General features: G+C 36.8%; 1 protein-coding gene across 1 annotated transcript in view; it reads left to right on the top strand.

The window, feature by feature from the left end:
- Positions 1-17,123, top strand: part of LOC106585517 (macrophage mannose receptor 1) — a 56,719-nt gene that overhangs the window by 19,808 nt on the left and 19,788 nt on the right. Inside the window, exons 12-14 of the mRNA XM_082973173.1 lie at positions 8,759-8,958; positions 11,625-11,746; positions 13,978-14,053. Of these exons, the coding sequence (XP_082829299.1) occupies positions 8,759-8,958; positions 11,625-11,746; positions 13,978-14,053 (398 nt within the window). The remainder of the gene's footprint in view (positions 1-8,758; positions 8,959-11,624; positions 11,747-13,977; positions 14,054-17,123) is intronic.

The raw sequence follows: 17,123 nt of genomic DNA, 5'->3' as shown, positions 1-17,123 counted from the left end.
AGTCTGACTACAGTTCTATAGTAGGAGTCTGACTACAGTTCTATAGTAGGAGTCTGATTACAGTTCTATACTACAGTTCCATAGTAGGAGTCTCAATACAGTTCTATAGTAGGAGTCTCATACTACAGTTCTATAGTAGGAGTCTCACTACAGTTCTATAGTAGGAGTCTGACTACAGTTCTATAGTAGGAGTCTGATTACAGTTCTATACTACAGTTCCATAGTAGGAGTCTCACTACAGTTCTATAGTAGGAGTCTCATACTACAGTTCTATAGTAGGAGTCTCACTACAGTTCTATAGTAGGAGTCTGACTACAGTTCTATAGTAGGAGTCTCACTACAGTTCTATAGTAGGAGTCTCGGTACAGTTCTATAGTAGGAGTCTCGGTACAGTTCTATAGTACGAGTCTGACTACAGTTCTATAGTAGGAGTCTGACTACAGTTCTATAGTAGGAGTCTGACTACAGTTCTATAGTAGGAGTCTGACTACAGTTCTATAGTAGGAGTCTCACTACAGTTCTATAGTAGGAGTCTCACTACAGTTCTATAGTAGGAGTCTCACTACAGTTCTATAGTAGGAGTCTCACTACAGTTCTGTAGTAGGAGTATGACTACAGTTCTGTAGTAGGAGTCTCACTACAGTTCTGTAGTAGGAGTCTGACTACAGTTCTATAGTAGGAGTCTGACTACAGTTCTATAGTAGGAGTCTCACTACAGTTCTATAGTAGGAGTCTCACTACAGTTCTATAGTAGGAGTCTGACTACAGTTCTATAGTAGGAGTCTGACTACAGTTCTATAGTAGGACTCTGACTACAGTTCTATAGTAGGAGTCTGAATACAGTTCTATAGTAGGAGTCTCACTACAGTTCTATAGTAGGAGTCTCATACTACAGTTCTATAGTAGGAGTCTCACTACAGTTCTATAGTAGGAGTCTGACTACAGTTCTATAGTAGGAGTCTGACTACAGTTCTATAGTAGGAGTCTCACTACAGTTCTATAGTAGGAGTCTCACTACAGTTCTATAGTAGGAGTCTCACTACAGTTCTATAGTAGGAGTCTCACTACAGTTCTATAGTAGGAGTCTCATACTACAGTTCTATAGTAGGAGTCTCACTACAGTTCTATAGTAGGAGTCTCACTACAGTTCTATAGTAGGAGTATGACTACAGTTCTATAGTAGGAGTCTGACTACAGTTATATAGTAGGAGTCTCACTACAGTTCTATAGTAGGAGTCTGACTACAGTTCTATAGTAGGAGTCTGACTACAGTTCTATAGTAGCAGTCTCACTACAGTTCTATAGTAGGAGTCTCACTACAGTTCTATAGTAGGAGTCTCACTACAGTTCTACAGTAGGAGTCTCATACTACAGTTCTAAATTAGGAGTCTCACTACAGTTCTATAGTAGGAGTCTCACTACAGTTCTATAGTAGGAGTCTCACTACAGTTCTATAGTAGGAGACTCACTACAGTTCTATAGTAGGAGTCTCACTACAGTTCTATAGTAGGAGTCTCACTACAATTCTATAGTAGGAGTCTGACTACAGTTCTATAGTAGGAGTCTGATTACAGTTCTATACTACAGTTCCATAGTAGGAGTCTCACTACAGTTCTATAGTAGGAGTCTCATACTACAGTTCTATAGTAGGAGTCTCACTACAGTTCTATAGTAGGAGTCTCGGTACAGTTCTATAGTAGGAGTCTCGGTACAGTTCTATAGTAGGAGTCTGACTACAGTTCTATAGTAGGAGTCTGACTACAGTTCTATAGTAGGAGTCTGACTACAGTTCTATAGTAGGAGTCTGACTACAGTTCTATAGTAGGAGTCTGACTACAGTTCTATAGTAGGAGTCTCACTACAGTTCTATAGTAGGAGTCTCACTACAGTTCTATAGTAGGAGTCTGACTACAGTTCTATAGTAGGAGTCTGAATACAGTTCTATAGTAGGAGTCTCACTACAGTTCTATAGTAGGAGTCTCATACTGCAGTTCTATAGTAGGAGTCTCACTACAGTTCTATAGTAGGAGTCTCACTACAGTTCTATAGTAGGAGTCTCACTACAGTTCTATAGTAGGAGTCTGACTACAGTTCTATAGTAGGAGTCTGACTACAGTTCTATAGTAGGAGTCTCACTACAGTTCTATAGTAGGAGTCTCACTACAGTTCTATAGTAGGAGTCTGACTACAGTTCTATAGTAGGAGTCTGAATACAGTTCTATAGTAGGAGTCTCACTACAGTTCTATAGTAGGAGTCTCATACTGCAGTTCTATAGTAGGAGTCTCACTACAGTTCTATAGTAGGAGTCTCACTACAGTTCTATAGTAGGAGTCTGACTACAGTTCTATAGTAGGAGTCTCACTACAGTTCTATAGTAGGAGTCTCACTACAGTTCTATAGTAGGAGTCTCACTACAGTTCTATAGTAGGAGTCTCATACTACAGTTCTATAGTAGGAGTCTCACTACAGTTCTATAGTAGGAGTCTCACTACAGTTCTATAGTAGGAGTATGACTACAGTTCTATAGTAGGAGTCTGACTACAGTTATATAGTAGGAGTCTTACAACAGTTCTATAGTAGGAGTCTCACTACAGTTCTATAGTAGGAGTCTGACTACAGTTCTATAGTAGGAGTCTGACTACAGTCGTATAGTAGGAGTCTGACTACAGTTCTATAGTAGCAGTCTCACTACAGTTCTATAGTAGGAGTCTCACTACAGTTCTATAGTAGGAGTCTCACTACAGTTCTACAGTAGGAGTCTCATACTACAGTTCTAAATTAGGAGTCTCACTACAGTCCTATAGTAGGAGTCTCACTACAGTTCTGTAGTAGGAGTCTGACTACAGTTCTATAGTAGGAGTCTGATTACAGTTCTATACTACAGTTCTATAGTAGGAGTCTCACTAAAGTTCTATAGTAGGAGTCTCACTACAGTTCTATAGTAGGAGTCTCACTACAGTTCTATAGTAGGAGTCTCACTACAGTTCTATAGTAGGAGTCTGACTACAGTTCTATAGTAGGAGTCTGACTACTGTTCTATAGTAGGAGTCTGACTACAGTTCTATAGTAGGAGTCTCGCTACAGTTCTATAGTAGGAGTCTCGGTACAGTTCTATAGTAGGAGTCTCACTAGAGTTCTATAGTACGAGTCTGACTACAGTTCTATAGTAGGAGTCTGACTACAGTTCTATAGTAGGAGTCTGACTACAGTTCTATAGTAGGAGTCTCACTACAGTTCTATAGTAGGAGTCTCACTACAGTTCTATAGTAGGAGTCTGACTACAGTTCTATAGTAGGAGTCTCACTACAGTTCTATAGTAGGAGTCTGACTACAGTTCTATAGTAGGAGTCTGAATACAGTTCTATAGTAGGAGTCTCACTACAGTTCTATAGTAGGAGTCTCATACTACAGTTCTATAGTAGGAGTCTCACTACAGTTCTATAGTAGGAGTCTGACTACAGTTCTATAGTAGGAGTCTGACTACAGTTCTATAGTAGGAGTCTCACTATAGTTCTATAGTAGGAGTCTCACTACAGTTCTATAGTAGGAGTCTCACTACAGTTCTATAGTAGGAGTCTCACTACAGTTCTATAGTAGGAGTCTCACTACAGTTCTATAGTAGGAGTCTCATACTACAGTTCTATAGTAGGAGTCTCACTACAGTTCTATAGTAGGAGTATGACTACAGTTCTATAGTAGGAGTCTGACTACAGTTATATAGTAGGAGTCTTACAACAGTTCTATAGTAGGAGTCTCACTACAGTTCTATAGTAGGAGTCTGACTACAGTTCTATAGTAGGAGTCTGACTACAGTTCTATAGTAGGAGTCTGACTACAGTTCTATAGTAGCAGTCTCACTACAGTTCTATAGTAGGAGTCTCACTACAGTTCTATAGTAGGAGTCTCACTACAGTTCTACAGTAGGAGTCTCATACTACAGTTCTAAATTAGGAGTCTCACTACAGTCCTATAGTAGGAGTCTGATTACAGTTCTATACTACAGTTCTATAGTAGGAGTCTCACTACAGTTCTATAGTAGGAGTCTCACTACAGTTCTATAGTAGGAGTCTCACTACAGTTCTATAGTAGGAGTCTCACTACAGTTCTATAGTAGGAGTCTAACTACAATTCTATAGTAGGAGTCTGACTACAGTTATATAGTAGGAGTCTGACTACATTTCAAAAGTAGGAGTCTCAATACAGTTTTATAGTGGGAGTCTGACTACAGTTCTATAGTGGGAGTCTGACTACAGTTCTATAGTAGGAGTCTGACTACTGTTCTATAGTAGGAGTCTGACTACAGTTCTATAGTAGGAGTCTCGCTACAGTTCTATAGTAGGAGTCTCACTAGAGTTCTATAGTACGAGTCTGACTACAGTTCTATAGTAGGAGTCTGACTACAGTTCTATAGTAGGAGTCTGACTACAGTTCTATAGTAGGAGTCTCACTACAGTTCTATAGTAGGAGTCTCACTACAGTTCTATAGTAGGAGTCTGACTACAGTTCTATAGTAGGAGTCTGACTACAGTTCTATAGTAGGAGTCTGACTACAGTTCTATAGTAGGAGTCTGAATACAGTTCTATAGTAGGAGTCTCACTACAGTTCTATAGTAGGAGTCTCATACTACAGTTCTATAGTAGGAGTCTCACTACAGTTCTATAGTAGGAGTCTCACTACAGTTCTATAGTAGGAGTCTCACTACAGTTCTATAGTAGGAGTCTCACTACAGTTCTATAGTAGGAGTCTAACTACAATTCTATAGTAGGAGTCTGACTACAGTTATATAGTAGGAGTCTGACTACATTTCAAAAGTAGGAGTCTCAATACAGTTTTATAGTGGGAGTCTGACTACAGTTCTATAGTGGGAGTCTGACTACAGTTCTATAGTAGGAGTCTGACTACTGTTCTATAGTAGGAGTCTGACTACAGTTCTATAGTAGGAGTCTCGCTACAGTTCTATAGTAGGAGTCTCACTAGAGTTCTATAGTATGAGTCTGACTACAGTTCTATAGTAGGAGTCTGACTACAGTTCTATAGTAGGAGTCTGACTACAGTTCTATAGTAGGAGTCTGACTACAGTTCTATAGTAGGAGTCTGACTACAGTTCTATAGTAGGAGTCTCACTACAGTTCTATAGTAGGAGTCTGACTACAGTTCTATACTAGGAGTCTCACTACAGTTCTATAGTAGGAGTCTGAATACAGTTCTATAGTAGGAGTCTCACTACAGTTCTATAGTAGGAGTCTCATACTACAGTTCTATAGTAGGAGTCTCACTACAGTTCTATAGTAGGAGTCTGACTACAGTTCTATAGTAGGAGTCTGACTACAGTTCTATAGTAGGAGTCTCACTATAGTTCTATAGTAGGAGTCTCACTACAGTTCTATAGTAGGAGTCTCACTACAGTTCTATAGTAGGAGTCTCATACTACAGTTCTATAGTAGGAGTCTCACTACAGTTCTATAGTAGGAGTCTCACTACAGTTCTATAGTAGGAGTCTCACTACAGTTCTATAGTAGGAGTATGACTACAGTTCTATAGTAGGAGTCTGACTACAGTTATATAGTAGGAGTCTTACAACAGTTCTATAGTAGGAGTCTCACTACAGTTCTATAGTAGGAGTCTGACTACAGTTCTATAGTAGGAGTCTGACTACAGTTCTATAGTAGGAGTCTGACTACAGTTCTATAGTAGGAGTCTGACTACAGTTCTATAGTAGGAGTCTGACTACAGTTCTATAGTAGGAGTCTCACTACAGTTCTACAGTAGGAGTCTCATACTACAGTTCTAAATTAGGAGTCTCACTACAGTTCTATAGTAGGAGACTCACTACAGTTCTATAGTAGGAGTCTCACTACAGTTCTATAGTAGGAGTCTCACTACAGTTCTATAGTAGGAGTCTGACTACAGTTCTATAGTAGGAGTCTGACTACAGTTCTATAGTAGGAGTCTGACTACAGTTATATAGTAGCAGTCTCACTACAGTTCTATAGTAGGAGTCTCACTACAGTTCTATAGTAGGAGTCTCACTACAGTTCTACAGTAGGAGTCTCATACTACAGTTCTAAATTAGGAGTCTGACTACAGTTCTATAGTAGGAGACTCACTACAGTTCTATAGTAGGAGTCTCACTACAGTTCTATAGTAGGAGTCTCACTACAATTCTATAGTAGGAGTCTGACTACAGTTCTATAGTAGGAGTCTGATTACAGTTCTATACTACAGTTCTATAGTAGGAGTCTCACTACAGTTCTATAGTAGGAGTCTCATACTACAGTTCTATAGTAGGAGTCTCACTACAGTTCTATAGTAGGAGTCTCACTACAGTTCTATAGTAGGAGTCTCACTACAGTTCTATAGTAGGAGTCTCACTACAGTTCTATAGTAGGAGTCTCACTACAGTTCTATAGTAGGAGTCTCACTACAGTTCTATAGTAGGAGTCTGACTACAGTTCTATAGTAGGAGTCTCACTACAGTTCTATAGTAGGAGTCTCACTACAGTTCTATAGTAGGAGTCTCACTACAGTTCTACAGTAGGAGTCTCATACTACAGTTCTAAATTAGGAGTCTCACTACAGTTCTATAGTAGGAGACTCACTACAGTTCTATAGTAGGAGACTCACTACAGTTCTATAGTAGGAGTCTCACTACAGTTCTATAGTAGGAGTCTGACTACAGTTCTATAGTAGGAGTCTGACTACAGTTCTATAGTAGGAGTCTGACTACAGTTATATAGTAGCAGTCTCACTACAGTTCTATAGTAGGAGTCTCACTACAGTTCTATAGTAGGAGTCTCACTACAGTTCTACAGTAGGAGTCTCATACTACAGTTCTAAATTAGGAGTCTGACTACAGTTCTATAGTAGGAGACTCACTACAGTTCTATAGTAGGAGTCTCACTACAGTTCTATAGTAGGAGTCTCACTACAATTCTATAGTAGGAGTCTGACTACAGTTCTATAGTAGGAGTCTGATTACAGTTCTATACTACAGTTCTATAGTAGGAGTCTCACTACAGTTCTATAGTAGGAGTCTCATACTACAGTTCTATAGTAGGAGTCTCACTACAGTTCTATAGTAGGAGTCTGACTACAGTTCTATTGTAGGAGTCTCACTACAGTTCTATAGTAGGAGTCTCGGTACAGTTCTATAGTAGGAGTCTCACTAGAGTTCTATAGTACGAGTCTGACTACAGTTCTATAGTAGGAGTCTGACTACAGTTCTATAGTAGGAGTCTGACTACAGTTCTATAGTAGGAGTCTCACTACAGTTCTATAGTAGGAGTCTCACTACAGTTCTATAGTAGGAGTCTGACTACAGTTCTATAGTAGGAGTCTCACTACAGTTCTATAGTAGGAGTCTGACTACAGTTCTATAGTAGGAGTCTGAATACAGTTCTATAGTAGGAGTCTCACTACAGTTCTATAGTAGGAGTCTCATACTACAGTTCTATAGTAGGAGTCTCACTACAGTTCTATAGTAGGAGTCTGGCTACAGTTCTATAGTAGGAGTCTCACTACAGTTCTATAGTAGGAGTCTCACTACAGTTCTATAGTAGGAGTCTCATACTACAGTTCTATAGTAGGAGTCTCACTACAGTTCTATAGTAGGAGTCTCACTACAGTTCTATAGTAGGAGTCTCACTACAGTTCTACAGTAGGAGTCTCATACTACAGTTCTAAATTAGGAGTCTCACTACAGTTCTATAGTAGGAGTCTCACTACAGTTCTATAGTAGGAGTCTGACTACAGTTCTATAGTAGGAGACTCACTACAGTTCTATAGTAGGAGTCTCACTACAGTTCTATAGTAGGAGTCTCACTACAGTTCTATAGTAGGAGTCTGACTACAGTTCTATAGTAGGAGTCTGACTACAGTTCTATAGTAGGAGTCTGATTACAGTTCTATACTACAGTTCTATAGTAGGAGTCTCACTACAGTTCTATAGTAGGAGTCTCATACTACAGTTCTATAGTAGGAGTCTCACTACAGTTCTATAGCAGGAGTCTCACTACAGTTCTATGGTAGGAGTCTGACTACAGTTCTATAGTAGGAGTCTGACTACAGTTCTATAGTAGGAGTCTGACTACATTTCAAAAGTAGGAGTCTCACTACAGTTCTATAGTGGGAGTCTGACTACAGTTCTATAGTAGGAGTCTGACTACAGTTCTATAGTGGGAGTCTGACTACAGTTCTATAGTAGGAGTCTGACTACAGTTCTATAGTAGGAGTCTCGCTACAGTTCTATAGTAGGAGTCTGACTACAGTTCTATAGTAGGAGTCTGACTACAGTTCTATAGTAGGAGTCTGACTACTGTTCTATAGTAGGAGTCTCACTACAGTTCTATAGTAGGAGTCTCACTACAGTTCTATAGTAGGAGTCTGACTACAGTTCTATAGTAGGAGTCTGCCTACAGTTCTAAATTAGGAGTCTCACTACAGTTCTATAGTAGGAGTCTCACTACAGTTCTATAGTAGGAGTCTCACTACAGTTCTATAGTAGGAGTCTGACTACGACTACTGTTCTATAGTAGGAGTCTGACTACTGTTCTATAGTAGGAGTCTCACTACAGTTCTATAGTAGGAGTCTCACTACAGTTCTATAGTAGGAGTCTGACTACAGTTCTATAGTAGGAGTCTCATACTACTGTTCTATATAACTGAATATCATTGAACATGCTTATAGGTGCTCTTAGCTGTCAACCTGAATGTTGCTCTGTATTTGTGTTCTCTCTTTGCATCAACTTTGACCTCAGGCAGTAGACAGGGTTGTGTTGCCATGACAACGGGGACTCTAGCTGGATTATGGGATGTGCTGAGCTGCACCAATCAGGAGAAGTATATCTGTAAACACCTGGCAGAAGGAGCGGGGCCAACACCAGAACCAATCACAACTGTCCCTCCCAGGTGCCATGAGGGCTGGTATCCTGTGGGGTCTCGGGACTTCTGCTTTAAGGTAGACATCACTTAGAATGAAACTAATATGTATTATGACTGTAGTAACAAACTCTGGAGGACTTAAAACCTCTTAAAGATTAGACCCTTATTTTATTTTCTCCTACAATTACATACCCAAGTCTAACAGCATGTAGCTCAGGCCCTGAAGCAAGGATATGCATATTATTGGTACCATTTGAAAGGAAACACTTTGAAGTTTATGGAAATGTGAAATTAATGAAGGAGAATAGAACACATTAGATCTGGTAAAAGATAATACAAAGAAAAACCTAACCGTTCTTTTGTATTTTTTTGTACCATCGTCTTTGAAATGCAAGAGAAATGCCATAATTTATTATTCCAGCCCAGGTGCAATTTAGATTTTGTACACTAGATGGCATCAGTGTATTGTAAAGTTTTAGACTGATCCAAAGAACCATTGCATTTCTGTTCAAAATTCAAGACTGCCCAAATGTGCCTAATTTGTTTATTAATAACTTTTCATGTTCAAAATTGTGCACTCTCCTCAAACAATAGCATGGTACTCTTTCACTGTAATAGCTACTGTAAATTGGACAGTGCAGTTAGATTAACAAGAATTTAAGCTTTCTGCCAATATCAGATATGTCTATATCCTGGGAAATGTTGTTGTTTCTCAAAACCTCATGCTAATCGCATTAGCCTACGTTAGCTCAACCGTCCCGTGGAAGTGACATCGATCCCGAAGACGTTTTAATGTTGTTCTCCTCATTTGACATCTATACAGCCAGGTTCTACAATATAATAACAATAATATCTGCCATTCACGAGACGTTTTTATCCACAGTCATGCATGCGTACATTTTACAGTATGTCTGGTCTCGGGAATCAAACCCACTATCCTGGTCTTGCAAGCACCATGTCCTACCAACTGATCTACAGAGGTTCTAAGTCATTTAGGATAATGACCTGGTTTGTCGTCACTTAACCTCTATGGGCTAGGTGCGTCCCACCAACTCAACAATCAGTGTAATCCCATGGCGCGTTATTCAAATTTCTCAGAAATGCAAAAACTTCAATTTTTCAAACATATGACTATTTTACACCATTTTAAAGACAAGACTCTCGTTAATCTAACCACACTGTCCGATTTCAAAAAGGCTTTACAACGAAAGCAAAACATTAGATTATGTCAGCAGAGTACCCAGCCAGAAATAATCAGACACCCATTTTTCAAGCTAGCATATAATGTCACATAAACCCAAACCACAGCCAAATGTAGCACTAACCTTTGATGATCTTCATCAGATGACAACCCTAGGACATTATGTTATACAATACATGCATGTTTTGTTCAATGAAGTTCATATTTATATCAAAAACCAGCTTTTTACATTAGCATGTGACTAGCATTCCCACCGAACACTGTCGGTGAATTTACTAAATTACTCACGATAAACGTTCACAAAAAGCATAACAATTTTTAAAGAATTATAGATACAGAACTCCTCTATGCACTCGTTATGTCCGATTTTAAAATAGCTTTTCGGTGAAAGCACATTTTGCAATATTCTCAGTAGATAGCCCGGCATCACAGGGCTAGCTATTTAGACACCCAGCAAGTTTAGCACTCACCAAAGTCAGATTTACTATAAGAAAATTTTTATTACCTTTGCTGTCTTCGTCAGAATGCACTCCCAGGACTTCTACTTCAATAACAAATGTTGGTTTGGTTCAAAATAATCCATAGTTATATCCAAATAGCGGCGTTTTGTTCGTGCGTTCAAGACACTATCCGAAAGGGTAAATAAGGGTGACGAGCATGGCGCAATTCGTGACAAAACATTTCTAAATATTCCATTACCGTACTTCGAAGCATGTCAACCGCTGTTTAAAATCAATTTTTATGCCATTTTTCTCATAAAAAAGCGATAATAATCCGACCGGGAATCTGCGTTTAGGTAAACAGACAAAAGAAAATAAAGCATGGGGTCGACTTGGGCATGCGCCTAAGTCCATAGTACTCTGATCGGCCACTTGCCAAACGCGATAAAGTGTTTCAGCCAGAGGCTGCCTCGATATCGTTCAGCTTTTCTCCGGGCTCTGAGAGCCTATGGGAGCTGTAGCAAGTGTCACGTTATAGCAAAGATCCTCAGTCTTCAATAAAAAGAGCCAAGATGAAACACAACTTGTCAGACAGGCCACTTCCTGCATGGAATCTTCTCAGGTTTTGGCCTGCCATATGAGTTCTGTTATACTCACAGACACCATTCAAACAGTTTTAGAAACTTTAGGGTGTTTTCTATCCAAAGCCAATAATTATATGCATATTCTAGTTACTGGGCAGGAGTAGTAACCAGATTAAATCGGGTACGTTTTTTATCCGGCCGTGTCAATACTGCCCCCTAGCCCTAACAGGTTAAGGATCTCTTCCTAACTGTAACAGATCATGATCCAGAGACAGTCTGTAGTATAAGGATCTCACCCTCACTGTAACAGATTATGATCCAGAGACAGCATGTGTCCTAAATGACAGTCTTTTCCCTGTGTTGTGCCCATGGGGCTCTGTTCTAAAGTAGTGCACTACCCATAGGGCTCTGGTCTAAAGTAGTGCACTACCCCATATGGCTCTGGTCTAAAGTAGTGCACTACCCATAGGGCCCTGGTCTAAAGTAGTGTACTGAATAGGTTGTCTGTCTGGTCCAGTTCTTTACAGTGCCTCGCGCAGATGAGAAGACCTGGTTTGAGGCTCGGGACTTCTGCAGGGTGATTGGAGGAGACCTACTCAGCATACACAGCTCTACGGACCTCCAGTCTATGCATCATGTGTAAGTTCTTCAAACAACCTCACGTAGCCTCTCTGGGCTATGTGGGACGCTACCGTCCCACCTGCGGGACACAGCCAGTGAAATAGCAGGGCGGCAAATTCAAAACAGCAAAAATCTCATAATTCAAATTTCTCAAACATACTACTATTTTACACAATTTTAAAGATACACTTTCTCCTTAATCGAACCACATTGTCTGATTTCAAAAAGGCTTTACAGCGAAAGCAAAATATTCGATTATGTTAGGACAGTGCCTAAAAAATAAAAGCCACACAGCCATTTTCCAAGCAAGGACAGGCGTCACAAAAACCAGAAATACAGCTAAAATTAAGCACTAACCTTTGATGATCTTCATCAGATGGCACTCATAGGATTTCATGTTACACAATACATGTATGTTTTGCTCGATAAAGTTCATATTTATATCCAAAAACCCCATTTTACATTGGCCCGTAATATTCAGAAATGCTTTTCCTCTGAAAACTTCCGATGAATGAGCACATCAATTTATAGAAATACTCATCATAAACGTTGATAAAATATTAAACTGTTATTCAAAGAATTATAGATAAACATCTCCTTAATGCAACCGCTGTGACAGATTTCAAAAAAGCTTCACGGGAAAAGCACACTTTGCAATAATCTGAGTACTGCGCTCAGAAAACAACAGCAGGCAATACAGATACCCGCCATTTTGGAGTCATCTAAAATCATAAATAGCATTATAAATATTCACTTACCTTTGATGATCTTCATCAGAATGCACTCCTAGGAATCCCAGGTCCACAATAAATGTTGTTTTGTTCGATAAAGTCCATCATTTATGTCCTCTTTGTTAGCTCGTTCAGTAAGCTACTCCAAATGTAGGAAGCGCGCCGAAGATATCACGACAAAAAGTCCAAAAAAGTTATATTTACGTTCGTAGAAACATGTCAAACGATGTATAGCATTAATCTTTAGGGCCTTTTTAACATAAAAGTTCAATAATATTCCAACCGGACGATTCAAATGTCTTCAAAAATGTAATGGAACACAGCTACCTCTCACGTCAGTGCGCTCAATTGAGACCATGTCCTTTCCTGAGTCAACAACTTCCAACTTCCTTTGTTCTCTGTTCACCATAGAAGCCTCAAACAACTTTCTAAAGACTGTTGACATCTAGTGGAAGCCTTAGGAGGTGCAAAAGGAACCCTAAGTCACTGTATACTGAATAGGTCCAGTCTTGAAAAACTACAAACCACTTCCTGGTTGGATTTCTTCTCAGGTTTTTGCCTGCCATATGAGTTATGTTATACTCACAGACATCATTCAAACAGTTTTAGAAACTTCAGAGTGTTTTCTATCCAAATATACATATGCATATCCTACGTTCTGAGCCCGAGTAGTAGGCAGTTTAATTTGGGCACGTCATTCATCCGAATGTCCGAATACTGCCCCCTGTCACTAAAAAGTTAAACACTCAGATATTCCAACACACACCTTTATCGATTAGCAATTAGGTTTAGTAACATGTTTGTTACCTATAAAAGTTAAATTACATGTTTGTTACCTATAAAGGTTTAGTAACATGTTTGTTACCTATAAAGGTTTAGTAACATGTTTGTTACCTATAAAAGTTAAATTACATGTTTGTTACCTATAAAGGTTTAGTAACATGTTTGTTACCTATAAAGGTTTAGTAACATGTTTGTTACCTATAAAGGTTTAGTAACATGTTTGTTACCTATAAAGGTTTAGTAACATGTTTGTTACCTATAAAGGTTTAGTAACATGTTTGTTACAGTATATGACAGTTCTATTTCCACCTTCTTCCAGTTTTCTCAAACAAGGTCCACTAGGTGGGGCCCCAGACATACCAATAATGTAATACTGCTAACTCACACTGATAGAAGTTGTATTCCCTGCCATGGTGATAATATAGTATTGTTTTGGATACCGTAGCCATCGTGATAAGATAGTACTGTTCTGGATACCATAACCATGGTGATAATATAGCATTGTTTTGGAAACCGTAGCCATGGTGATAATATAGTATTGTTGTGGATACCGTAGCTATGGTGATAATATAGTATTGTTTTGGATACCGTAGCCATGGTGATAATATTTTGGATACCGTAGCCATGGTGATAATATGATAATGTTTTGGACACCGTAGCCACGGTGATAATATGATATTGTTTTGGATACCGTAGCCATGGTGATAATATGATATATTGTTTTGGATACCGTAGCCGTGGTGGGACTTCCTGGATCGGCCTGAGTGCTCAGGATCCAAACGCTGGCTACGCCTGGACTGATGGGTCACCAGTGAGTTATGTTGACATAATAATACTAATACTAATTCTACTACTAATTATAATACTAATAGTAATACCACCACTACAACTACTTCTACTACTACTAATAGTAATACTACTACTACTACTACTAATACTAATACTACTACTACTACTAATAGTAATACTACTACTACTACTAATACTACTAATACCAGTACTACTACTAATTATAAAACTAATAGTAACACTGCTACTGCTACTAATAGTAATATTAATACTGCTACTTATAGTAATACTACAACTGCAACTAATAGTAATACTGCTACTACTACTACTACTTGTAATACTACTAATAGAAATACTACTAATGCTACTACTACTAGTAATACTACTGCTACTACTAGTAATACTGCTAATAGTAATACTACTGCTACTACTAGTAACACTACTTCTACTACTACTACTAATAGTACCACTACTACTAATAGTACTACTACTACTACTACTCCTACTACTACTACTGCTACTAATAGTAATATTACTACTACAACTACTACTGCTACTAATAGTTATACTACTACTACTACTAATAGTAATACTACTACTACTACTACTATCACTACTAGTAATTCTGCTACTAATAGTAATGCTACTACTACTACTAATACTAATATAATATTAATAGTAATACTACTACTAATTATAATAATAATATAGTTCTACTACTACTACTACTACTAATAATAATAATTGTAATACTGCTACTACTACTTCTAATGTAATAACAATAGTACTACTACTGCTACTACTACTAATTATAATAATACTAGTACTACTAATAGTAATTATGCAACTAACAGTAATACTACTATTACTACTACTACTACTACTAATATAATAGTAATACTACTACTACTACTAATATTATGGTAATAGCAATACTACTACTACTACTACTAATTAGAATAATAATAGTAATACTACTATTACTACTACTACTACTACTACTACTACTACTAATTATAATAATACTAGAACTACTAACAGTAATTCTGCAACTAACGGTAATACTACTATTACTACTACTACTGCTAATATAATAGTAATACTACTACTACTACTACTACTAATATAATGGTAATAGTAATACTACTACTACTACTACTAATTATAATAATAATAGTAACACTACTATTACTACTACTACTACTACTAGTAATTATAATAATAATAGTAATACTACTACTACTAATTATAATATAAATACTACTACTTCTACTGCTAATCATAGAAATACTGCTGCTACTACTAGTACTACTACTACTACTACTACTACTACTACTACTATAATACTACTACTACTACTACTACTACTAATTATAATAATAGTAATACTGATACTACTACTAATATAATACTACTACTACTACTGCTACTACTAATTATAATAATAATAGTAATGCTACTACAACTACCACTACTACAACTACTAATTATAATATTAGTAATACAACTACTACTACTACTACTACTACTACTACTAATATACTACTACTATTACTACTACTACTACTACTAATTATAATAATACTAGTACTACTAACAGTAATTCTGCAACTAACAGTAATAGTACTATTACTACTACTACTGCTATTATAATAGTAATACTACTACTACTACTACTACTAATATAATGGTAATAGTAATACTACTACTACTACTACTAATTATAATAATAATAGTAATACTACTACTACTAATAATAATATAAATACTACTACTTCTACTGCTAATCATAGAAACTGCTGCTACTACTAGTACTACTTCTACTACTACTACTACTACTACTACTACTACTACTAATATAATACTACTACTACTAATAATAATAATAATAATAATTATAATAATAGTAATACTACTACTACTACTGCTAATATAATAGTAATACTACTACTACTACTACTAATTATAATAATAATAGTAATACTACTATTACTACTACAACTACTACTACTAATTATAATAATAATAGTAATACTACTACTAATAATAATAATATAAATACTACTACTTCTACTGCTAATCATAGAAACTGCTGCTACTACTAGTACTACTTCTACTACTACTACTACTACTACTACTAATATAATACTACTACTACTACTGCTACTACTAATAATTATAATAATAGTAATACTACTACTACTACTACTAATATAATACTACTACTACTACTGCTACTACTAATTATAATAATAATAGTAATGCTATTACTACTACCACTACTACAACTACTAATTATAATATTAGTAATACAACTACTACTACTACTACTACTACTACTACTACTACTACTAATATACTACTACTACTACTACTACTACCACTAATTATAATAATACTGGTACAACCACTACTACTACTACTGCTAATAGTAATACTACTACTAATAATAATACTACTACTACTACCACTAATAGTAATACTACTACTAATAGTAATACTACTACTACTAATAATAGTAATACTGCTTCTACTACCACTACTAATAGTAATACTACTACTACTACTCCTAACTATAATAATAATAGTAATACTACTACTACTAGTAATACTACTAGTTCTACTACTACTGCTACTAATAGAAATACTGCTACTGCAACTACTACTACTATTAATACTACTACTACTACTACTAGTAATATTACTAGTACTACTAATACTACTACTAATAGTAATACTGCTACTACTAGTAATATTACTACTACTACTACTAGTAATACTACTACTACTACTACTACTACTACTAATAGTAATACTACTACTACTAGTAATACTACTACTACTACTACTACTACAACTAATATACATACTACTACTACTAGTGCTAGTCATAGAAATACTGCTACTACTAGTAATACTACTACTACTACTACTAGTAATATTACTAGTACTACTAATAATACTACTAATAGTAATATTGCTACTACTAGTAATACTACTACTACTGCTACAACTAATAGTAATACTGCTACTACTACTACTAGTAATATTACTAGTACTACTAATACTACTACTAATAGTAATACTACTAC

The sequence above is a fragment of the Salmo salar genome, chromosome 03 (genome assembly GCF_965601325.2).
Source record: "Salmo salar chromosome 03, fSalSal1, whole genome shotgun sequence".
Lineage (NCBI taxonomy): Eukaryota > Metazoa > Chordata > Actinopteri > Salmoniformes > Salmonidae > Salmo > Salmo salar.
Note: the sequence above shows the minus strand (reverse complement) of the source record. Positions and strands in the feature narration are given on the sequence as shown.